Source organism: Thermobia domestica, chromosome 10 (assembly GCF_964235325.1).
Source record: "Thermobia domestica chromosome 10, izTheDome1.hap1.1, whole genome shotgun sequence".
Lineage (NCBI taxonomy): Eukaryota > Metazoa > Arthropoda > Insecta > Zygentoma > Lepismatidae > Thermobia > Thermobia domestica.
In genome coordinates, this window is record NC_137463.1 from 34,048,872 (window position 1) to 34,075,557 (window position 26,686).

General features: G+C 37.2%; 2 protein-coding genes across 2 annotated transcripts in view; one reads left to right on the forward strand and one right to left on the reverse strand.

Annotated features, from left to right (window-relative positions):
• The window catches only part of LOC145662426 (alpha-L-fucosidase-like), a 101,108-nt gene that overhangs the window by 26,065 nt on the left and 48,357 nt on the right, over nucleotides 1–26,686 (forward strand). The gene's annotated exons all lie outside the window — the stretch shown is intronic.
• Nucleotides 1–26,686, reverse strand: part of LOC145662425 (BTB/POZ domain-containing protein 1-like) — a 39,863-nt gene that overhangs the window by 9,866 nt on the left and 3,311 nt on the right. Inside the window, exons 2-4 of the mRNA XM_081727987.1 lie at nucleotides 25,940–25,988; nucleotides 18,609–18,735; nucleotides 15,872–15,999 (exon numbers count right to left, since the gene is read on the reverse strand). Of these exons, the coding sequence (XP_081584113.1) occupies nucleotides 15,872–15,999; nucleotides 18,609–18,735; nucleotides 25,940–25,988 (304 nt within the window). The remainder of the gene's footprint in view (nucleotides 1–15,871; nucleotides 16,000–18,608; nucleotides 18,736–25,939; nucleotides 25,989–26,686) is intronic.

Here is a 26,686-nt window from a genome sequence, read left to right on the forward strand (position 1 = left end):
GGAAAAGAGGCAATAGCTGTGAAAATTCCGTTGACGAAAATGTAAAAACAAAGATATCGAGAAATAGGGAAGAAAACTCCAAAGAACAAGTTAATTTGCCAGATACTACTTCAGAAAAAGACATAAGTACATTTATTTATTAATTTATTGATTTCACATTATAAAGGTTGTTATGGCAACTCCGGCTTGATGACGAAGATATCAGAGTGTCCTTCATTAAAGACATTGCAAAGGAAACTAATTGGGACCTATAAGTTAGGCACTATTCCGATATTTGCGTGATGCGAATGAAGAAAAACCTGTCAAGATAGCTGAATTGCAAAGGGTTTCCACACCTTCTTCACCAATTTATTATTATTATTATTATTATTATTATTATTATTATTATTATTATTATTATTATTATTATTATTATTATTATTATTATTATTATTATTATTACAGAAATTTACACCTGTGTGAACGGCCCAGGTTTAAATTTAGCTGGAAACAGCATTGCGAGTAATTCTAGTTTTAAAAGCATGATAGTCGGCCATCCTCACTGTTCTTTCCAAGCCCTCCTCTGACAGATTAAGTGAATGCTGGAATAGTACATCAGCTTATAAGTTCGGGCAGCGTCCTTTGCAAATCCTTTTGTCTAACAGTGTGCACAAGTTTTAATAATTTAATAAGCAGTGATGGAACACCTTTCATTATCTGAGAAAATATCTCATCACAGAAGTTGTAATCTATTTAGAAGAGCTAGACTTGTGGGTTTTCTTATTTGCTTCCTCGGTTTTAATTTCTAAAAAATCTTAAAAATTCAAGTTTGAATTTAAAAAGTGCAAAAGTTTCCATTTTTTTAGTTTGCAACTTTATATCTTTTATGAAAGACTTTTAGGAGGAGAGCATGTTTATCTATTTTTCGTTTTTTCCAGGGTGTGTATTTATTTTATTTTATTTTATTTATTTAAGAATCACCAGATGCAGCTAACAGGCCATTTTATACCTAGGTACTGGATACCTAACAACAATAATAACAATGGAAAGAATTTTGGAAGGTATCGGCTATGGCCTGTTTAGTAGGTGCTATCCCGAGATTTGCCTGGTAGGACTGAAGAAAACCCCAGTCAGGATGATCGGCAGTGGGAATCGAACGCACGACCTCCCGAATGCGAGACGAACGCTCCAGCAATTGAACTACTTCGCTCGATAAGATTGTCGTTTGTGTTTTTTTCTTTTTGAATTGCTCCTGCGGGAAACTTGAGCCTCGACCCGAAATAAATTATTGGACTAGATAGAGTTCTTGATGGGTATATCTATACTACCCGACTCTAACTTCGAAACTGGCATCAGGGCTTAATGCAGCCATAAATTGGCCTCGAATTTTTAAGTACAACCATTTATACAACCTGACCTACTTAACGCAGAGAGTTAAATAAGATCTTAAATAAAATTAAATCTTTAAGTTTTACGTCCCATAGTTATGCCGGTTAGGCCAAAAGAGACGATGATGATGAGTAATGAATGAAATGGTGGAATGAAGAAAGTGGGAGGAAACGGAAGAACCCCAAGGAAACCCACGCTCACGGTGTTTGTCCACCACAAAGTTCACTTGGCGGGGGCTAGGATCGAACCCGGGACCCCAAGCACTAGAGGTGAACGCTCTACCACTGAGCCACCGCGGCCCCAATTATGGTCTTAAATTAACCTATGATACTATAAGTAATCTTTTTCTTAGTCTCTGGTTGATAGGTTATAAATGGTTCGATAACTATACTCCAAAAAGTAGCTCTCCGTCCAGATTTTTATTTTTGTTACTTCACATACATATCTTGCTTGTTCGAACCTTAATAGCACAAAGACTAATAAGTGTTAGAGCAAGCGTTATGGTGAATTTCAGAGGAAACCACACCTGTGTTGCCTGAAAATACCAAGTTAAAGAGTATTGAGAAAGTAGATACAGAATTTCACAAATTAAGTCAAGGTCTGATAGATAATTGTGGATTAAATGGAGCAAGGTTTAATTAAATCTTGCGTAATTTTCGGAATATCTTGAATGTGGCATTTTTCGAAAATACAAGTATGGTTTCCTCTTAAATTCACCATACTACAGCTTCTAACACTATTAGTCTTTGAGGAATTAATGCTCAAAGTTCAATTTTCTGCACTTTCCCTCGATTGTAACTTGAAAAGGGCATCACTTTCGACTGTGTGTAATAAAGTTTGTTTTGTTGCTTGTTTTCGTGTCTAGTTTCAATTCCCAAGCGCTGAAATAGAAATTATGAAACACCATATATACAGGGTGGGCCATTTTAATCAATCCATGGAAATATCTGAAAAATGATAAAACATAGAAGAAATATTTGAAGTACACGTTATATATTGCTAAGGGGGAAAACCAACTCCGGCAAAAGTACCCCTCTCCGCCCCCCGTAAATGGGGTAACGGGGGTAACTTTGAAATGTCAAATGGTAGCATGGGTCGAGTAATACCTCGTTCGAAAGGTCTTAGAAAACTAAGTAACGCTGTACCAAAAGATGTTTCATATGGAGTACCAGTTTCAAAATGGCCGCCATGATATACTTCGGAAACTCCAGTACCCGTACTATGAAAACCATGGAAAGTAAATGAATGGAACAAATTGAAATACGTAAATATCATAGGGCATATTGAATGATGTGATCCCTGTGATCGCAGTGGCCTCCCTGAAGGGGTTTTGTGGGCTAACTTCAAAATTTCAATGTCCGACCGGACAACGGTTCTGGCGTACGCTTGACCTACCCAATGCTGTTTGGAAGGCAGACTTCATGGATAGATAATTATAATTGGTGCACTGAGTTAATGCGGATGGCCACATTTACATTTTGATTAACTATTAGCACTCATGCCATATGGTGAGCTTGAGGGACGAAACGGTGTGTATGTATATCCCCGAAATGCTTTCCGAATAACCAGCACGCATTGCATAAAAGTTTCTGTGGCGACGGAGATTAGCAAATTCACAAGTTTGTAAGTTCCAGCAACTGCATTATTCGACAATTTCTTTCGTATAACGTTCCTTCTGTTTTCGCATCAAATCATACTCAGCCATACAGATACGCGTTACCATTCAAATAAAATTTCACCTTTGTTAGTCACTACAGCGTCATACTTACAAACAAATGTTTCAACCACACCATACCTATTTGTAGCGTAGCCTTAATTTGCGAATTAGAGTTGATTTCTCATTTGAACTTTCACAGTTACTTTCCACCCCACTCACATACAGAGCGCAGGGAGAGATTACTTTGCAGAACTTGGATTTCTCTCTATACATTATGGCAATTTTACTCTAACATTTTATCTCTGTTATATCATTCTCGAGCTATGGAACGCCTCAGTGGTTTTCCTATTTAATTTTCGTTATTTTCATTTATCTCTAACCGTATTCGCACTTTGGGCCTAGATGTTTTCTTAGATACAGTCACAATATCTTGGCGATCATTTTGGAAACGGTGTCTCATGTCGAAAATATTCTTACAGAAACTGTTTAATATTCATTTGTCTATGTAACGTGATGTTACTCGCTTGAAGTTGCTATTTGAAAATTTCAAGTTGGCCCCGGATACCCTTTTGTTGGCCCTTGGCCCTTGGAAAATAATAAAATCTTTGAGTTTTACGTCCCACAGTTATGCCGGTTAGGCTAAAGGAGACGGCGGTACTGAGAAATGAATGAAATGGTGGAATGAAGAAAGTGGGAGGAAACGGGAGAACCCCGAGAAAACCCACGAGCACAGTGTTTGTCCACCACAAAGTCCACACGGCGCGAGCTGGGATCGAACCAGGGACCGCAAGCACCGGAGGTGAACGCTCTACCACTGAGCCACCACGCCCCCCAGTTGGCTCTTGGAGTCACCCCGACAACACCTCTCGATGTGCCTTACGTCAGTTACCTACTAAAGTCTTTCTTCTGTTGATTTATCTCCAATCGCTTCCATACTACGGGTACTAAACCTTTTCTCTGACACGGATACTATGTTTCTGCGGCCTTTTGAGAACACTGCCATTTCACCTCAATCGTTTTCTCCTGCAAGATGTTTGATTTTGTAAGATTTATCGAACCAGGTACCACTCGACTCATGTTACTATTTGAAATTTCGAAGTTAGCCCACAAGACCTCTTTAGGGAGGCCACTGGGATCTCAGGGACCACATCATTCGATATGCCCTATGATATTTACGTATTTCAATTTTGTTCCATTCATTTACTTTCCATGGTTTTCATAGTACGGGTACTGGAGTTTCCGAAGTATATCATGGCGGCCATTTTGAAACTGGTACTCCATATGAAACATCTTTTGGTACAGCGTTACTTAGTTTTCTAAGACCTTTCGAACGAGGTATTACTCGACCCATGTTACCATTTGACATTTCAAAGTTACCCCCCGTTACCCCCATTTACGGGGGGCGGAGAGGGGTACTTTTGCCGGAGTTGGTTTTCCCCCTTAGCAATATATAACGTGTACTTCAAATATTTCTTCTATGTTTTATCATTTTTCAGATATTTCCGTGGATTGATTAAAATGGCCCACCCTGTACATTGCCTGACAGATGGGCGAAAGTGGTGGCTAGCGATGGACAATATTTTTCTTAAGGTATTTATGTATTTTGTGTTTGTACTACAGCTTCAATGTGTGCGTACCAACCGCACGAATTAATTCCTAGACCAAATATATATATATATATATATATATATATTGGTGTGTGTGTGTGTGGGGTGTGTGTGTGTGTGTGTGTGTGTGTGTGTGTGTGTGTGTGTGTGTGTGTGTGTGTGTGTAACAAAGGATAGAGCGTATACCCACCTAAAATATTAGCATTACATCACTGCTTATATCCGCGATCAATTGCCCACCTTCCTTGTCCATTCATATACAAAGATAAATGCAGCATACTTCCAGAAGAGAGAAATATGTTGTTTACATATTTTTCATATCTCAAATCATCATGACAGTGGTACTCCAAGATTTAGATTGCATGAACAAAACAAAACTATTTTGCTCCAACTTCTATAGCATACTACTAATGCTAACTGATTGAGACTTCTTTGTCTCTCTTCATCCATTCATGCCTTATGTTTCAAATTCTAGGAATTTGATTTTTTTGAAAGATGACTTTGAAGAAAACGCCTTCAGATATTCTTTAAAATTCACCTTCACGAATTTACGTAAATTAATGTTGCAATGTAAGTTTCGCTGCCGAGCTGTAGTCAAAACCTCAGGATCACATACAGCAATATCATAACAGAGAGTGGAAAAAAGACATTTTTCATAGATGACGACTCAATATGAAGAGTTTTAGGTAAATCGAAGGAGTATTAAATACATTATATTGCCATTAATGATCGGCCACCCTGTAAAAGGCAAGTAGACTCGTCCAGACGTTACAAGTACATTATTTGGGATGTTAGAAGGAAGGTGTACGCTCGTAAGAACGTCATACAAGTGCTGTAATTGAAATGATAGGATGGCAAAATGATAGGAGTTAAATACTACTGAAATGCTTATGATCATTGGGGCCCATCGATTCGGAATTTCAATATGTGAGATTTTCGGCAAGTTTTGGTTCTACCTGCTACAATTTGTGACGAAGTGATGAAATTGGAACGAGCAAAAGTGATAAAACTGCAATCCTGACGAGAGAAGGCACGAAAATTGTTTGATAGTGGTCAGCGATGTCTTAGACGCAAAGTGAAAGCATGCCGGCAGTAATCGTTGGAAACCTTAGTTGCAGAGTTCCTCTCAACATCAAGGAGTGCTGACAGTATCTTTATGTTGGTCTCAAGGTGTTTGCACCGGGGTCCATGGGCAAACTAGAAACCGGAAGACAATTAGCACATAAATGAACGCAAAGAATGCAAAGAATGTATAGAATGCAAAGCCGATATTTATGTTTCTGCGGAGGAGGAACCTGTTATTGAAAATCCCTTGATATTACACTGACGAATCCCTGACACGTGACACATACTACATTCTAAAAAAGACAATTGAAGGGAGAGAAACGGAAGAAGGTAGGTGAAGACAGGGGTGCCCATCCTCCCCAAAGCTGATGGCGCACTCCCCCCCAAAACTAATAATCTCCTCCCTCCTCAAAAGTCAAGTTCTCTAAAAACAATTGCCCAGTGTAGCAGTAGTTTTTATAGTACTAGTAATTGTTATTTTTGTTGTTGTTTTTATTTCCTGTAGTAGTATTATAGAATGCTTGTAGTAGGAGTAGGGGCAGTAGTAATTATAAAAATGGCATTACAGTAGAGCGTCGATTATCCGAACGTCGGTCAACCGAACGACCGCTTAACCGAACTGTGTACTCGCTCGCACCTGTTACTCTCCCACCCTACCGTCCATCATCCCCCTCACTCCCAAACCAAGTTTCCCACAGTAGTCGCCGCACTGAGCCACCGCTGGCGGAACATTGCTTCTAATGGGGCCTTCATAAGGCGCTGCTGACCGGCCAAGCCGCCAGTCGCTGTGTTTCAACAATCAGCACACTTCTGTCGGTTTGGCACTGGCTGTAGAAGTAGCGGCAGTATCAAAGCTGTTCACAGCAACAGCTGCGCCAGCTTAGAGTTGAGGCGTGCCGCTCCGCGCATGGCAAATAAACATGTACAGTTCGATTATCCGAACAAACCAGTTTTCCGAACACCCATGTCCCCCAATTACTTCGGATAATCGACGCTCTACTGTACTTTTATTAGTAGTCTTGGTAATGTACAATACTAAATATGTTCTATAAGGATATTGAAGGGTATAAAAACTTCTACACACTGTGTATGGCACAGGTATTCTTTTTCTACAATTAGTAGTATTATTTTTTTCTTTACAAAATATTGATATAATTCCCTTGTACATGAAAAGTAAGACGCAAGTTATTGAGTTTGATACCAAAAGAAAATGTTATCCTCGAAATTAGCCTACAAAAAGGAGTGATATCCAACAAAAAACATTCCTGTAGAAGAGCCAAGTACGAATGGCCTTAAAAAGAATTGAAATTACAAAAATAGACGCCAAGTTCTGGTGGACAACAATTACAAACACTCACTCGCTCACTTCAAATTTAGATTTGAAACTTGGCTGTTGTCTGTATGGTTACCACTAGCTCACAAATATGTCAACTACTTTATAATTTTCAACAGACAACATAGGCAAGTTTCAAATCTAAATTTGAAAGTGATTCCTTGAGTGTTTGTAACTGTTGTTCACCAGAACTTAGCGCCATCCTTTCATATAGCAACTTGCGCTGTACTTCATTCATAGAGTTTCTAAGCAGGGGGTAGGGGGATTCATTCTCGATTTAAAAAAAAAATCGCATCGTGTTCCAATGTTATTCTGACGACAGCAAAATTACTTATTCGACATTAGAGTAAAATTCTTCCCCAATTTTTTTTATTCCCCCCAATATTTTTCTCGATGGCACAACTTGCGCCATTCATCCCTCCTGTGGGCGGCCCTTCTCTCTTAAAACGAACCAACCTTTCTTTTCATACGGCTACTTGCGCGGTATTTCATTCATCGAGTATCGAAGCAGGGGATACGGGCGTTCACCCCGGAAAATTTTTGAAAATTAGCTTCTCAAAATCGTGTTTTAATGCTATTCCGACAGTAAAATTGCTAGTTCGAAAGTAGAGTAAAATCCCCCCCAATTTTTTTCTCAATGGCGCAGCTTGCGCCATACATCCCCCCTGTGGGCGGCCCTGGGTGAAGAGATGTTACAAACATTTGCTAGTAACTGGATAAGGTGAAAATCACAAGATATGAAGTTCGGGCAACGTGAACCTCTAACATTACCCTCTTTACGTGTCTGTAGGAATGTTAGACAGAAAGCCTTGAATGAAAAAACATGGAACCCCATTGACGAAAGATCCTGTTTTAGCACTCACAAAGATGAAGTATATGCAATCGTATGTAGGTGACATACACACACTTAGCTACGATAAATTTTTCGTTCATTATTGGACTAAAGAATAAACATATGTTTACTAGAAATTTTGTTCAAATCAAAGTTTCCCCAAGTGCAAGTGGATGTGACTTGAAGCTCAGTGATGTCGTTAAAGCGTCCAAATTCAACATCATCTCATATATTTTTGTATGAAATCATTATTAACTTTGATAGCAAAGTATTGAATATTGCCCAAATGCTGAGTGAGTGTCAGGACACGCCGATTATAACTTTCTGGATTGAAAAGTGGCTAAAAGACGTAAAAAGTGTACCTGAAGAGTGTGTAAATGACTTCTCTTTCGCACTACTAGGTGCAGTTTGTCGAAGTTTCAACCAATGCAGCATATCTTGTTACCTAAATAAATGCTCGCTTCTTATTGAAGGTTCTATCAATGAAAAACTTAAGTGTTTCATAAGAATTGATGTTGCACATACTCGTATAATCAGAACTGTATGCCGCTGGAAATGTTTTGAGAAGAAATCAAAACTGATCAAACAATTCTTTGTTCGGTGTGTTGCACTGATGATGGAAACAACTTCATTTCAACCTTTCAGGAAATTATTCCGAAATACAATTATATTGGCTGAATGCGAAACTACCAATTTTATTGAATCAGGCTGGGAAATGGCAAAAATCGGATTAAGTGCTTGCATTTTAGTTGGATCTTCTCAACAGTTTGACATTGATTACGGTGATGATGTTTGTGATGAAATGTCGGGTTTGGAAGACATTGTTGAAGACATCGAAAGCAATATGCGTGATACCGGTATGGAGTGGCTTAAAGAAATATTGTCTGATGAGGCAGTGGTGAAGAACATTGAAGAAAAAGAACCGAATTCATATTATTGTCCAAGTTTCTCTCGACTCCTAATCAGACCAACAAAATATTTTTTTTGTTATGGTCTAATGTATGGACCCTTTCTTTAAATCTCCCAACCACAGGGCTTCGTCTGCGTTCGTGGAATGTGACTTCGGTGTGCTAAAGGTAGCAGTTCTTCAACATGAGAGTAGACCAATGCGTTTAGACAAATTTGTTTCTATTTATCTACAAGCATTGCGCGGACAGGTGAATGCAGTGGCTAACTCTAAATCTACTGATGAAAATATAATTTCTGAAAGATCAGATTTGTCGGAAGATTTAAAAAAATGATGGAAGAAGAAATGTGGAAGGGCAAAAACAAACAGATTCCTGACAAAAAAGAAAAGACGAGAGAGCAGAATAATACATTAAATGAAGAAAAACATGGAATTAGCAGAAGAACAGAAAGCAAATCAAGAAGTCTTTTATTTTGGACCATTTCGAGACATTACATCTGTAGCTAAAAATCGACACACTGACCGTCCTCTCCGAATTCAAAGAAATAGAAACTTCATGAAACCTATTGTAATAGAAGATGCTGTATATGTAGTGCAAAACACTTGTGCTTTCGATTCAATTGTTCGTATCTTAGATATGATTTATCAAGATTTTGAAACGTATAGGCGATAGATTAAGCACAGCGAAAATGATTTTTTGAAGCTTGTTACACATTTCATGGAAAATGGTCCCAATGAAGAACTGAGCTTCTTTTAAATGTAGTACCAAGTCATGAACTTCCAAGTGGAAACTATTCTTTGGACGCAGAGGATAGTATTGCACATACTGTTGAATTGTTTCTTAGAGACTTTCCAAGTGCCGTGCAAACATTTGCATGAGCTGAAAAGAAATGCGAGAATAATAAGTAAATAGACTTGATGTTTTGGCCAGTTAATTACCACGATCTGCAAGTTAACGTGAAACAGGCAATTGGAAATCCCTGCAGACTCATTTCCAGACCTTGCTCTACAAAATGCAGAATGCGCACAACTACTCAACCAGGTGTTCATCTTTTCGTCGAACTTGGCATTGGTGAGAAAAGTATTCCGCTAGCATTTTTTCCAATTGAAGTTACTTTGTGTGATGTAAAATACGTATTAGGTGGAGCAATAGTATATATAAGAAACAGGCATCATTTTGTGTCATTTTGCAGAAGGAGAAACAATGTGTGGCAACTGTATGACGAGCTACTGTGTGCAGTGAAGATAGTGGATCCGAAGAACATTGCTGGGTCATTACAAATGATAATTTATGTTAAATTATAAAAGCCATTAATTTAGAACTTTTTTGTGATTTCATTGAAATACTATCCTAGAAAATGAGCACTATTATTAGTTAATAACAAAAAATGACCTGCTTTTTGTTTTAGGGATGCGAGGTAGATTTGCTTTTAGTAACAAGTTCCTAATTACTAAATATTGATTTCCTTGACAGACAATGAGTGTCAGAAAATACCAAGCTCATGTTAGCTTTTCTGAAATTTGTAAAGCAAGAACACGTCCTATCATTAAATTTGAAGTTGATAAAAGTGTGAATATTGTTTTTATTTTCACCATTTAAGTTTTGTAAGAAAAATATGTCGTACAGTTTTAGTAATAACGTAAATTAGAGGTAGTGTGAAATAATACATATTCAGACGTAAGATAGCTTCTTTTTTCTGCTGTGGTATGGAAATAATAACTCATTAGAACCAAAATGTTTTAATATGTAGTCCTCTTATTAGTGAAAATAAAGTAAAATACTTAGGTATATTTATTGATAAGCATCTAAAATGGTCTTCTCACATTACACATATCGGTACAATACTAAGAAAATTATGATATAAATTTGTTCAATTACGAAACATTGTAAGCATAAAAATGTTACGTACTGTATATTATGCTCTTGTAAATAGTATACTTATATATGGTATATTAATTTGGGGTGCTGCTTACCCTACCCATTTAAAACCTCTGATAGTTCAGCAAAATAATATTGTAAGAATATGTTTAAAAAAGGGACTTGAAAATAGACTAGATAGACTCTATGACCGATTTTCAGTATTACCACTTTCAAAATTATTTTTGCAGAAGGCATTAATATATGTTAAAAAGAATAGAAAAGAGTGGGACGTAATAAAACATATGTATATAACCAGAAATGTGACAAACAAAAATTTAGAAATTAAAGTAACGAGTAAATCTATAACTCAATACGAAACATATTACAGAGCTCCGAAGAGCTATAATGAACTCCCACTCAGAATCAAAGAGAAAAGTAATTTCAAAGTATATAAAGGGTTAATTTTACACTGGTTAAAAGATTTAAGAAGTATTTAAAAAAAAACTATTGTTAGCTAAAAGTAAGAATTATAAACCTCATATGTTACGATAAGAAAATAAACAAATAAAACACGAGAATCAGGCTCACACACAAGCATTTGCTTATGTGAGCCATTTTCTATCTTTTCTTTATTCTTTGCATAAAAAATACAAAAAAAAATTCGTAATATAGAAATAAGTGCATTGAATTAAGTTACCCGACACCAGGAGATAGACATGACTTCTGGAAGTCCGAATTCCTGTCATCTCTGAATACCGGGTATGTTTAACTCTATTAATAAAGGGAATCTAGGAAGTCCGATTTCCTTTAGAGAAGTAATAGCACTTACAAGTAGGAAATTTAGTTGTTAATTTGTGTAGCAGTTATTTTTCTTATTCTTTTATTTTATTCCATTAATATTCTGTATAATGTAATTTTATAATTTAATATGTTTATGTATTTTTATGTATATTCTTTAATATAATGGATACATCCAATATATTACATTTTCTTCTTTCTTTAAATAAATAAAATAAGTAAATAAATATGTTAATAAACTTGGAAAATATAAAATACAATTAAAGATGAAAGTTCACATAATTACTCAAACACTTACTATTTTACTTATTTGTGTTAATGTTCTTTGTACATGACAGTTCATAAAAAACATAAAGAAACAAGTAAAAAATATACTGAAAACAACAATTTTAAAAATCTATTAAAAATCCTTAACAAAATGAGAAAAATACTTTGAGGAATGGTTTAATATATGGACGGGTTAAAGTTACAACGATGAAACTCACATTCCCAATATTTCCCATGTTTAGCATAAAGAAAAGGTACTGATATAAATTCTGGTATAAAAATGTAAAGTTACTATTTTGAGGTGTAACCTGGATCCAAATTTAATGCAATGGGTTAAATTGAATTGGATTAAAAACCTGTATATTATCAAGGTGAATGATTTAGACGACATTTAATAAAGCCGTGATTTACTTCATATTTTCTTTTAATACATTGATTCATGTAGATCTGCTTCTATGTTTAAATCTTCATTTTTTTTTATTTCTCTTAAAGTAACTTACACCAATATAACTATAAACGTCCATATAAAAGTGTTAATCCCACCCACAAATTAAAGTCTTACCCTGCATAATCCTGCATGATCAGATGAAACGACTTTACCCAGTTAAGATATATAACATTGATCTGAAGACAGCTACTCAGATAAAACTTATCATAAAAATTAAGTTTACTATATAACCTACTGCGCATGACGATCAAACACTAATTGTGTGTTGTCAAACGACCACCCACTTTCGATCATTTAATTTCTGTTTAAAGTATGGAAGGAAAACAGGCCATCCTTACAAAAAGCATGTGTATGACGCCACTGCGATAGAGAAAGCTCATATAGGTGACCAAACAATAATCAAATGATTTAGCCCAATTCTGATCAATATTGCTTCCACGGGGGAGAGCTAACAGCTTGATTTGTTAGATCCCCTACAAAATTATGTATAGTACATAAGTACTCTTAGCGACCAAACGATAATTTGTAGCAAATAAACATCTGGTCCAACTCCGACCAAACTGCATATTTGGCAACCAAACACCATCAAACGACGATGAAACGATATGACTCAACTCGTTGCTTTCGAAGGGGTAACAGGTTCACATCCTGGCACCCTACAAACTTATTTGAAGTACACCAATACGCGTGACGATCAAACGATAATTGTTGGCGATCAAATGACGATCAAACGATCTGACCCAATTCCGATCAAATTCGGTTCGATAGAGAGCTAACAGCTTAACTATTAGCCCCTACGTATTTACTTGTATTACGTCACTACGTGTGGCGATCAAACGACGATGAAACGATCTGACCGAATTCCGATCAAATTTGGTTCGATGGCCCCCACTACGTAATTACCTGTATTACTCACTACGCGTGGCGATCAAACGACAATTGTTGGCGATCAAACGGGATCAAACGACTATGAAACGATCTGACCCAATTCTGATCAAATTTGGTTCGAATTACTTGTATTACGTCACTAGGCGTGGCGACCAAACGATGATTGTTGGCGATCAAACGCGATCAAACGACAATGAAACAATCTGACCCAATTCTGATCAAATTTGGTTCGATGGGGGCTAACAGGTTAACCTGTTAGCCTCCCTACGTAATTACTTGTATTACGTCACTAAGCGTGGCGATCAAACGCGATCAAATGACAATGAAACGATCTGACCCAATTCTGATCAAATTTGGTTCGATGGGGGGCTAACAGGTTAACCTGTTAGCCCCCCTACGTAATTACTTGTATTACGTCACTAGGTGTGGCGATCAAACGATAATTGTTGGCGATCAAACGCGATCAAACGATGATCAAACGATCTGTCTCAAATCCAGTCAAATTTTCTTACATGAGGGGCTAACAGGTCACCGGTAGAATATTTCAAAGATGTTAAGTGTCCAGTAGTACACGTCAATATTTGGATTATGTAAAAAAAAAAATAAATAAATAAATAAAATAAAATAACATTATATTCTCTCATTTATTTCTTTCTCTGCTTGTGGATCTATTTTGACGTATTTGCTTTTTATATAAAGTTCACTTTCCAAATAAACATGTAAAGATAGTTATTGAACAATTTTGCTTCTTATTTTACCAAGTACCAGTTTCATTAGCAAAATGTCCGGGGCTATCCCATTTTTTCCTACATCCGTCTACATGATACAATTTGAATAGATAATATTTTAAAATTTTGAGTAAGTGTTTTGTCTTTACTATTTTTTCCCTATCGGTCACTACTTTTTCTCTTTTCAAATTCATTTGAAGGGTACACGGGATTAACGATCTAAGTCCATTTTTTTTTTTTTTTTTTTTGAATTTGATGTTATTACCGTTTTATACAACGAGTAGTGGTCGTAAATTGTGTATTTTGAAAGTGTGACCAATGTCTCTACAATTTGGCTTTAGAAAGATCGTGTACTTTGGAAAAACGATCAAAGTCCATAGGTTCATCGGCAAAACGATCGAAGTCCTCAGTTCCATAGTCCCACTGATTCAATGCAAAGACGAGTTGAGTTCGTGTGTCTGTACGTTTCGTTATGTATTTTCATGAAAATGAAATGAAATCTTTAAGTTTTATGTCCCACGATTATACCGGTTAGGCTGAAGGAGACGGTGATGATGAGAGATGAGTGAAATGGTGGAATGAAGAAAGTGGGAAGAAACGGGAAAACCCCGAGAAAACCCACGAGCCCGGTGTTTATCCACACGGCGCGAGCTGGGATCGAATCAGGGACCCCAAGCACCGGGATGAACGCTCTACCACTGAGCAGCCGCGCCCCCATGTGTTTTCATGTTTGTGAGCATAATACAATATCAGTGCATAACATTAGTACACCTTTGTTTTGTCAGTTAACTCCTGTTCTGCTAACTATAACATCGAGTGCTGTGCTTTGCAATGGACAACTCTAGTTCGGATGAACAGTCTGCACCGAAGGCTGGGTCTAGTGGGAAGGAAAGAACGCGAGTTTCGGATGCATCAAAACGGATTCAAGCCATGTGTTACATCACTGGAGATAAATGTATGACGTCTGATGATAAAGTCAGGATGAAATTTGCTCCTTGTTGTGGCATTACTGCACGCAAGTTGTATCAAACAGTTAGTGACTTGAACATATTCTGCGATTCCTGCCCAGGGCAGAATAAGAACTACACAATATTCTGATTATTTCCTTTTCTGGTCCAAATAACGGAATGGTTCCAGAGCATTCAGATTACATTTCCAGTAAGCAGTCATTCATACTTGACAAAAACATGGGCATAATAAATACCCGATCCAAATGTGAAACACCTAATGAGTGGCGTGAGGTCATTGAACACGCACCAAAAATAATAATAATAATAATAATAATAATAATAATAATAATAATAATAATAATAATAATAATAATAATAATAATAATAATAATAATAATAATAGACTGTAAGCCGTAATTTTTTCCGGCAATGGACAACATTTCTTGAAAAGAGATACAAGAAAAAAAATACCCTTTCACACAAAGGACAATCTTACAATTCCTTCTGAAGAAGATGGATACTCTGGTTCACCTTCGAAAGTCATACTTTGGTCCATATGAAACACACAAAATCATATGGACCAAGAAACACACAAAATCCCTCCGATAAAGCAGGGACAGCCGATTGGAATTTCCCGTACAAAATTTGAAGACTTGCAATTCTCGAATCAATTGTGTAGGCCAGAACTGCAACACTACTTCAGTTCATTAGTCAGTTGAAATTTCCCGTACAAAATTTGAAGACTTGCAATTCTCGAATCGATTCTGTGGGCCAGAACTGCAACAATACTTCAGTTCATTAATCGATTGGAATTTCCCGTACAAAATTTGAAGACTTGCAATTGTCGAATCAATTCTGTGGGTCAGAACTGCAACAATACTTTGGTTCTTAATGTTGCTTTGCTTGGGCTGCTTTTATACTGCACAGTAAATGTTCACAAATTAAACCATCATTGCAGAAAATATGTAGATGCATGAAATAACATTAAAATGTTAGCAGAATGTTATTATTTGGAGTAGTTGAAAAGTAACTGGTTGTTAAGATCAAGATTGCGTCACTTTGTGGATGCTCTGTATTAGAAAGTTGTAAATGTGAAGAAATACAACATTGAAATGTTCTAAGAGTGCATTTAAGTTAGTTTTTAGAATTAACAGAATATTACCTCATACATAGGGTTAAACCTTCAGCTGAATCATTAACTAGGTTGATACTTTTAGATCCCATACAAGCGACCTTTTCTTCCATAGTGGGGCTGTGGATTGTAAGCAGAGGCCTGTGTGACTTGTAACTCTAGAAAACGAAACATCAAAATATACTCAAAACGTACAGTATCTTAAGAAGGAGAAGTATCTTACTTTCTTAACAGATTTTAATTGTATTATTATATTACATCATTACATGAAACCTTATCCCACAGCAGGCAGGCCAATCAAGTTTTACCGATTAATAAAATCTGCCTATGAGGAGAATTTGATTGTACTGCATATTTTTGTATTTAAAATTATGTACTTTTTTATTTACTGTAGGTGTATTTTACTAGTATTTTTATTATTATTTTATATGAAATGAGCAGACTTGTTTTCAATAGCTGTTGGTTGGAAATCTAGAATACATTTTCTGTGACTTGTTCATGGGTCACACTCTGAATAACGCTGTATTTGAAAAACTGTAATGTAAACAAATTTAACAAAACTATCTTGCTTGTTGTTATTGGGGCTAAAATTCATGGCTGATTTTTTTTTTTTTTTTTTTTTGTGTGAACTGTAGACCGCGGCTTTCCAAACTCTCTAAGATTGGGCCACTCTTAACATCTCCGGTATTTTTTTCTTTTCGTGCACCTGTATATTTTAAAATTGTCGTAATTCGATTTCGTTGTGTATTTTTGGAAGGAAATAGTCATTTAAAAATATCACTTCTTATGTTGTTTCAAGTGTAAACTTACAAAATTAGAATATTATGAGGAAACTGAGTATTGGCCTATATAGTATATCGAACGTAGATGGAATTCGGAACTCATATGAAAATGCTCTTTCACGAGAAACGTGTATCTTCATTTTATTCTCTTCATTAGGCCAAAAACAGTGAAATTTTTAGTTTAACATCCCACGGTTATGCCCTTTGGACTAATAAAATGAATTATTGTTAAATTAAATTTTGGGGCTCTTCTACCGGGAATCGAAGCCAGGACCAAGTTTACCAAACCTTCATGGGCTAGCCACTAGACCATCGCCGAGGCTTCCCTCCTTGAGAATATATACACGTACTGAAAGTTTGGATGTTGTGGTTTACTATACAGTACATTGTTTTACAGTCTTGTTTTGGGGGCCGCGGTGGCTCAGTGGAAGAGCGTTCACGTCTCGTGCATGGGGTCTTTGGTTCGATCCCAGCTCGCGCCAAGTAAATTTTGTGGTGGACAAACACCGTGTGCGTAGGTTTTCTCGGGTTTCTTCCGTTCATTCCACCATTTCATTCATTTCTCATCATCACTTTCTCCTTTAGCCTAGTCAGCATGACCGTGGGACGTAAAAGATTTCATTTTTTTTACAGTCTTGTTTTGTAGCTACGACGCCCCGAAACAAGATAGGCGACATTCCAGTCTTTCTGACGCAGGTTTGCGATTTCGTAGACGACTTTATTTATCATAATAAGTTAGGCTATAAAACTTACAAAAGCAGTAAAAGTGAATAGACATATTTTAATATATTAGTTGTATGTCTAGTTGTAGTGAGTATTGGCTAGTCGTACGATTCTGCCTCGCAATTGGAAGGACACACATTTGAATCCGGTTGCCGTGCATCCTGACTGAGGTTTCTTCAGGGCTTTTCCTCAGTTTCATAGAGATGGTACCTTTAAATATAGACCTTCGCCTATTTCTTTGCCATTACTGTTATATATTTTGGTCTATATAATTCCAGATTTAATTGGCTAAAGATACTGAATCTGAAAATTGGTTAACTATATACAAAAAAGATTTATAGTCGTTGCACGCTACTCGCCCCGTCCATATTTCTCTTTTCAACTTTTCTGGTGGGTGACCTTTTGCCATTCACGTCGCTTGTCATAGTTTCCGTTTTCTCCTTCCCTGACTTGACTTTTTGGGTCATGTCATAATTTAATGACGGGTCTGTTATGTTTTCTACCTTCAGATCATCTTATAGATATTTTTCGGTTTCTCAGGAAAGACTAACCGATTTGAACCGAATTTTCGGCAGACCATCAGTTACCATTACAAGTTTGGTCCAAATCTATAAATTCTTGAGAACAGTGATCTATATTATTCAATTTTTCAACACACGAAGGATCATACTTGTCAGACAGTTCCTAATTGGATAGTATGTGGTAAGCATATTGATATTATTTCCTGTACAAACAGTTTCTAACTTCTCAGTCCGGAGTAGCTCACAATTCCCTCATGATGATCAACTCTCAACTGCAAATTAATCCTGCTTGGAATCACATATTCATAAGATACATTCCTTAACCATTCACTATGAGCAAAGCACCTCAATTGATTGATACATTTACATGTTCCAGTAATATTTTTTATTCTGGTTTTTGCGCAGAATTGACACTTTTCTAAATGATGCTAACTGGTAGGTAAATCATTATGCTGCCTTTGCTTCGCAATCGGACAGCTCTATTCCCGGGCCAGTTTTTCTTTTCGAGTTTCCAGGGTTTTACTTGTGTCCCATTAGGTGAATGCTGGAATGATAGAACCCACTAATTATAAGCACTTGTAGACCATAAAAACCTAGAGCAACCAGTTTCTGAACTTTGAATATATCATAGCATTCCATCCTGTATATTACACAGATTAGTGTAATATTTTAATTTAATATAATATATTATTGAGTACTAATCTATTGTATTCTTCGACAATAAATAAGTAAATAACTTACTTTCCCGTTGAACCAAATGTTAACATCAGATAGGAATCCTGTTGTCAAGATTTCTTTCATCCTCTCCCTCACTCGAAGTCCCTGCAATGGCTCTGGATGATCAGCTTCTGTAGAGCCGATCTTGGATCTGTAAAATAATTGTGAAACGGGTTGTTTACAAAATAATGCATAAAACATAAATCTCATTAAAATAATATAACATATTAAAGATCTATTTATGCTTACCTTATAGGCTTTATACGATCACAGAACCCACTTTAAAAGCTCTAAAATAAAAAAGACTCGAATAAAAAATAATGGCACCACCTATAGCTTTTTAACTACGAATTATTTTGTACTTCATGCACTTAAATTTTTTAATTGGCGCAATTGTAACAAACCATTTTGCATTATTGTTCTACTCGTTCGATTCTTTGCATACTCTATACTATATTTCTTTGTGCCCTGTGTAGCTTTGAAAAGTGTTATAGAAATGTAAGAAATATTGCATTCGGTGAGTATCGTGGAATCGCTCAAAGACTTTTCAGGGATTTACAGTTTCCAAGCTGGAAGAATGTCCATTGAATATGATTCTCGTCCTGGTTGCCGCATGTAAATCAGAATGAGGATAAAATTACCAGTGCAGTTGTGAAATCCAATTGTCGACTAACTGCTCTCAAATTAAACATTTCCATTGATTTATGTCACCAAATCTTACACGGAGATGTAGGGACGCGACATGTAGTGCCGAAATTCGTGGCGAAAATTCTCACGCAGAACTACAATGACGCTCGTGTCACCATCAGCGTACGCTAATTATGCGACATTTCTGGCCAATCATAACAGAAGATGAATCATGAATTTACGTGTACAACATCGAAACCAAAGTAATATCGCCCCCAACGAAGGTCATCTGGATCATCTAAAACCACAAAGCCAGGCAAGTTTGAACTCGGCTGAAAGTGCAATTGATTGTGGTTTTTGACGAATTTGTTCCACTTGATCAGACTGTCAGTAATGATGTCTCGTATTATAACGGTTACGCAACTCCGTTCGTCGTAAAAGGCCAAAGGAATGAACATCTGGACAATACTCCATATTATACTTCAGGAATGGTCTCAGATTTCTTAACCAAGTAAACATCCTCATCATATACTAGCCTTCTTACTCCCGTATCTAGCTCCGAATGACTTTTCGTGTCCTAATGAAGTCCATCTTAAAAGGGAAAAAATCTGTCTTCAGATCTGGGATGGGGGAAGGGGGATAAGACCGTTCCCGTAATCTTTTCTTTTTAAGCGGTGTTCAAAATATTTATGAAGTTGAAAAACAATGCTGTGGAGGATCATGGAAGGAGAGTTTGTCTTCAACATTTGGAGGCGGGCAGATTTGAGGCTTATTCTGGGGAGACATCAATATTGTGAAGATATGTGCATTTGGACACATGGCAAAGTATCTTATTTTGAACAATGGGACATTTTATTTTAAAAGAACATTACAGTGAAAAGAATAACCATTCATTTTAAGTTAAATCACCTTTCGACTTTTTTTCTAAGTTCATTTGCCTTTGCTGTCTGTCATTTACTTCTTATGTTTGTAATTTCTCAATTAATAAAACAACAGATTGCTTCCCCGTCCGCATTCCTACCATCACCTTACCTTGGTTAATCTACGAGCACGCACTTTTTCATCGAGACGCAAATCAGAGTGAATAACCGAGGATATGAACCCGGAAAGAACGCTATACAAAATCGATTGAGAGACTTTTGGAAGGGACAGTCGACATGGAGTTAGAAACGAGTTAAGATGTAGACCGCGAACCTCATTTTGGAATTTAAGACTGATATAGCCTTGCTCTGTCCTGTAGAGCACCTTTGTTTCAGCTAACGTCAGACAGCTGTTAACGAAGATGTATTGTTTTTTGAGAAGAAGTTTAGACTCTAACTAAAATTGCGGTCTTCGCAAAGTTGGTTTCTCAGTCCGGGTTTCGCTGACTCTTAACCTTTGGTTACTTGAACGACCAGCCAGCCAAACAGAGAGATGGACGGACGTCGGCCCGCTGGAGGAATCGTCAAGAGGGCAACAATCAGACCTGCAAGTAAGTGCAAGTAGGTTAACCTATCCTGAAAGTTACTCCCTTCTTACCCCTTTTCATTCCCTTCTTACTCCTTTTCATTCTGTTTCTTTTGTACATGTCAGATTTTATTTAAATGCAACCCAGGTTAGATCCCGTACCTCACGTTTTGTTAATCTCTATGTTTGTAAATCCTGGGCGCAACTTGTGGGTTCTGTCATCCCCAATCACGTCATTTATAAGTACATTATCTGAGCTCTCAGACCGACAAGGGGCGACTGCACAATATCATCTCGCTTTCCTTTGTGGCAATCGGACACAAATCATCACATTTCTCCCCAAAAAACGCATTTTAAATCGGATTATTGGGGAGACAGTCCTCCCAGTTCAAGATTGGAGGGACATGTCTCCTCATCCTCACCAGGATTTGCGCCAGTGATTCCAGAACAAGGGTTGCAGGACAGTTTCCAGTGATTGTAAGAACATTTTAATCCGCTATAGCAGAAAAGTACTGTGAAGGAAACACAGACGAATAGGTGATAAATAATCCCTATGATTTCTGATGCATCAGTCTGGGAATTAAATTAACACTTCTTGTAAATAAACACTGTGGACATATATTTAAGAACAAAAGCATGAATTCAAAATCTGGCCATGAGTCTCACTATAGTGCTCATAAGAATCCAAACATGATATACAAGGCTTTCAAAGACATACATTATTCCTTTTTATAACATGTGTAATTAGCCCGATCGACCACCTAAGCAGCTGTTCGCCCAGGTAGTCAGAAGAACAGATACTAGCTGTGTCTGGAGTATCTCAGGATTACTCTAGATCTTGGAGTAACTGAGCTGTATTAATTGGTAATTAGTCAAAAATGTACCGTTCCACCAGGTATGAAATGTACTCGATAGGACATTAAGTCCGGATACCTAGCAAACTAGGTAAAAATAGTATACCGAGTACAACACACTTTGCGGTATGAGGACCCGATTTATTTTGCTGCGAGATGGAGATACACAGTGTCCAAATAAGGCCAGAAGACACAAATTAAGGACGTTGCAAATATACGATTCACTAGTCATAGTCCCCTGAATGACTACCAGAGTCGAGGGGAGTATGTACTTTACTGCACTCATTCCAGAATATCATGTATAGATCATATGTGTTTCATGAGGAATTGTGAACACAATCTTAGGTTTTCATCTCAACTGTACATCTACAGACACGCATGACTCATCATTGAACATCTCCATTCTCAATCCGTCTCATCACTAGAATATCTTCGGATTCCACAAAAGATGTGTTCATCAATGAGGAAGCGTTACGGGTAATCGTATGAGAGAAAGGCGGGAGGGTATACTTACCACCAAACAATCGAGTATTTAGTGTTTGTGCGCTAACTAGGAACCACGATGGCTCTGATTGCATTAGAGGTCAGCGAACTGTCATTTAGGGTAACAGCTCTGCCTGCTGCGTAATGCAGTACTGGCGACATTTTTGTGCCTGTACCCTCTGTCTACTATCATATACAGTATACCACGGATGGACCACTGACAATTCATGAACGCTAGTAAAAAGTCTACGTAACAACCACGTGATCTCTAGTAACCTCATTGTATAGACATGTTCGTAGTTACTTAGTTGGACAAAGGGGATTTGCCGGCATAGGCCTGCCATTGCAGACTCACACATACACTACATATACTCGTGCTATTGACTACCTCCAAAGTACCAACAGGATGTCATTTAGAGGCACTACGATCAGCTTGTCGTGTATGGTGATCAGTGAGATGAAGCTTTAAATTAGGATCAGTATGTCCTCTAGTGCGAATATCGTTCGAATCGATATATATGACGTATTCTTAAATTCCACTAATATATCGGAGAATAAATGATTGATTTATTCACTGTTTACTCATTGCCAAGCCTCCAATACTGTTCAGAGTAAGAAATACAGATCCTTGTTAATTTAATGGAAACGCCTGAAAAAAGTGCAACTTGCCAGATCAATATGGCATTGGACCACCTTCCGCCCACAGAATAGCTCTGATGCAACGTGGAATGGAGTCATAGAGATCGTAAATGCTTATCAAGTGGAATATTACTCCATTTCGTGCCCGCGCCCATGGTATGAAATAAGATGCGCAATGACTTATACAACCATTTTATACGTCTCCCAATCACCAGCGGTCCATGTTACATGCTAGTGGCATCATTGGTGTGGTGCTAAAGCGTTATTGTTCCTTCCAGTTGTTTTGCTAAATAATCCGATCTCGTATGTCCATATTATGCAACTCTCGGTAGACAATGATTGTCAATACAGGCTATAGGAGGTGCTACTTTAGTTCTTTTGTCTCATGTACTGCAGTCACACGACGGTTCTGAGTAGCAATTTGTTTAATGCTCGAGAGGACCTGCAGTAAGTGATTTCTTCCAACTGTTGTTCCTCCTCGCTGATATGGTCACCAATTTCTGCCCAATTCACTGAAAAATACCGTTCTATTCCTCCTCATATGACACGGAGCTTGCCCTAATACATCACCAAAAACAGCTCAGTGCTGAGATCGCCACCTGACCATCGCTAACCCAGACATTTAACATGTTTTCAACTACAGAATCTGTAAATATTCCGTATTAATATTCGAACCTTAGATCGTCAACAGGAAAAAGTATTTTAAAATGCGTCCTTTATAAGTGCAGAAAGGTTCAAGTGGTATCCTTCATTTTGGTGTTTACTGGATCTCTTATAATGTTGAACACTGGACTTAAAATGTTGTACAAATGCACACTTCAAACCTTAGACTGTGCATAATGTGAGGTTTTTCTAGTCATTTTCGAGTTGAGTTTAATGTCCCGTTGAGCAGCGAGGCTATATGAGACGTGGACCTACTAATTAACGTGGAATCCGAACCTCATGAGCTCCCGCCGGAAATCGAACCCGACTATCCACGCTAAGGATGAGGTTTTGGGAATCACGCTTCATAAAGATGATTGAATATTTTCTCGCTTTTTAAACCATTACGAGTTGGAAGTACAATTTTTATACTAAAAACATTGGTCATGAACCTAGGCTATGGTTCCGATGGGGTTTAGAAAAATACTTCTCCTACTAGTGGGAAAAAGATTGAAGTTTTTCGCGCTTTTATCAGATCTGTGATAACGCTAAGCATGGAAAGTATAATTTTGTAAAAATATTGTCCATGAACCCTAACCTGAGTAAAATAGGGTTTAGAGAAACGAGACCCCTATATGGGATAGATAGATGTAAAACAACCTTGTGAACACATTAACTTTTGTAACTGGAATTGGATTTCAATGAAATTTACTGATACATTGAGCGCCACCCTTCGTAAGTGTGGTGAATTTCTGGAACATCTTGAGTGTGGCTGGTCTCAGAGACAGGTTTTCTCATTCGTTATCCTATGAATTCGTTCTCGTTACTAAAGCTAAATATGGTTGTATTATATTACCATGACCTTTACCAATATACAACTATGATCATTTCAATTATTGGTCTTAAAAATACTAAGAGATTCAACTCCCGCCACCTGTTTCGAAAAAGAAAAAAAAACAAATGAACGCCACCCGGAATCTGAGACCGGCCTCACTTACGGAGGGTTTAATACCGCGGTCCAGCTAGGCGATGGGTTTCGTGGGTGCAAGCGGGAGCTAACCTTTGCTCCTATATAGACATGACAATGATCATGGAGCTAGAAAGACGGAACAAACGCCACTCACAAACTTTTGCACAATTGAACGCAAACGAAAGCGGGCCTAATTGCTGAACAATGCGTAGTTTTTGAGATCTAGTATGAAAAATATCCAAACATTTAATTTTTTTGCGGGCTACGACCCTCGTCTCACACACATGCTTTCTTCGCATTTTTACCATGTCCTCACTTTTTCTCCATGTAATATCAGTCCTGATTTTTTGCAATAGTTTATTCACATACAGAATTACTTTGTGGCATAAGCAGCAATTTTTTTTTTTTTTTTTTTTTTTTTTTTTTTTAGCACTTTGCTCTCCTGAGATATTACGCCCCAAAAATGGCATCAAAATCACAAACTTCAGCTTTCGGATCCCCATAAATCTACGATGCCAGTAGTATCAAAGCTGTGGATAGTTCTGCAGACTCTTTACATGTAATAGTATTCAGTACAAAACTTATAACCCCCCCCCTTTACTTTATGCCATTCCAACATACAGCCCCTTTAAAAGTGTAATTTTCTGTACTTTTTCTGGTAAATTCATGTATTGGTTTGCAACTCTGCATATTTATTTAGAAGCAAAAGTATATATTCTCCGTGTACCTCGGTCTCGCCTGTAAACATTCGTTTTGTTTGGTGTTCGTCTGATTCGTATGTTGTGAGAAACTGAAGTTTTCGTACACGCTTACAAATGCAAAAATTGGCACTCCATCGCCAACCAAGATGACCGCCGTTCAGGAACATTTGTATTTACGACAACGTGAATAGTGGTATTTACCTTCTCATACACAAGGTTCATAACACTCAAATTTTTATAATTTTCGGAGATGGTCGAGCAACCGCTTTCATCATTTTTGGACCACTTCAGATGGATTGACCGTAATCGAATCTTTATAAAAGTCCAGGGCTGTTTCACAAGCGCCAGAAGATATTGATGCCCGTATAGTTATCTCTGGTGCGACTGATCCATCATGCTTTTATCCGTCAAGGCAAGATCATCAGTGAGGATCGTTACAAGGCTACATTAATTGCATCGCAACTTTGCCAGCAAGCATTCAGAAATGTTCAAAAGATATGGTGTCTCAATGTTGCACGACAATGCACTTGCAAATGCCACTTAAAAGGCGTTGTAGACTCTCCATGGATTGTAATATGAAACCTTTTCTCACTCATCGTATTCTCCTAACGTCTCTCTGACTGACCACCGTTTCTTTTGACATCTCGACCACTTCTTGAAAGAATGGGCAATGTTTTTTTATTATTTTAGTTTAACGTCCCACACTTATGCACCAAGACTAAGGAAGATAGATGGTTATAGTGGAGTGATGAAAGTGGAGAATCCCGAGAAAATCCCCACATATTTTATTCCCATCAACCTAATGTTTCAGCATGATGAATGGGAACTTCTACTAGTTTCTATATGCATAATTTTGTTTCAACGTAGAAACTTTGTATTTGATTTTCCGTGCATTTGGTATCTACAAAACCATCAACGGACCCCGTATTTATGGATTATAAGATTGCAAGTTGACATACAGTATGCAATTTGATGGAAAACTATAAATCGTACCTTTTAACCGCATCCTCATCAGGAGAGGGATTGTCACTGGTGTCTGCACCTAGAAAGGAAAATAACAATAGGAAATAATAATAAGTAATCAGAATTATAAATGTTGAAACTTAAACGAGTTATATAATTCAATGTGAGCTATCTCCTAGTTAAGGCTACCATTCTTTCCCGTGATTTGGGAAAATGAGTACGTATGCTTCGAATCTAATGGAAATCTATGGATCCATGTTTCACACGGCTTTTGTGCTGAAGAAACGTTATACTCTATGCAGTCAGTAAGTACACTCTAAGATAAACTGTGTATATTTATAAATATATTCTTAACGTGGTCTATGAATGTTTCTTAAAAACAATCTTAATATGCAAAATATTTGTCTGTGTACGATGATGAATATACTTAAAAATGTTACTAATATTTCTTATGTACATCTCTGAAATATACCATTGGATCAATATTATGAAGATATAAAATATCTGAACATTTAGCACACTACTAACTTTGAAATACCCTGTAGCATCATCTACACTTGGAAATAAGAGGAAGAAATGTGGAAGCAAATTGACACATACATTTTTGTAAGAAATCTTAAATAAACGATAGAATATTTCCTTTTCATGATAGATTGCAAAAGTAAAAGTCACCGAGTTCTGAAAAAACAGGGGTGTTTCACAATAGCCCCACTTTTTCTGTTTCACAATTATCCTACTTGACAATACTGTATATCAAACATAATAACTATTTTTATA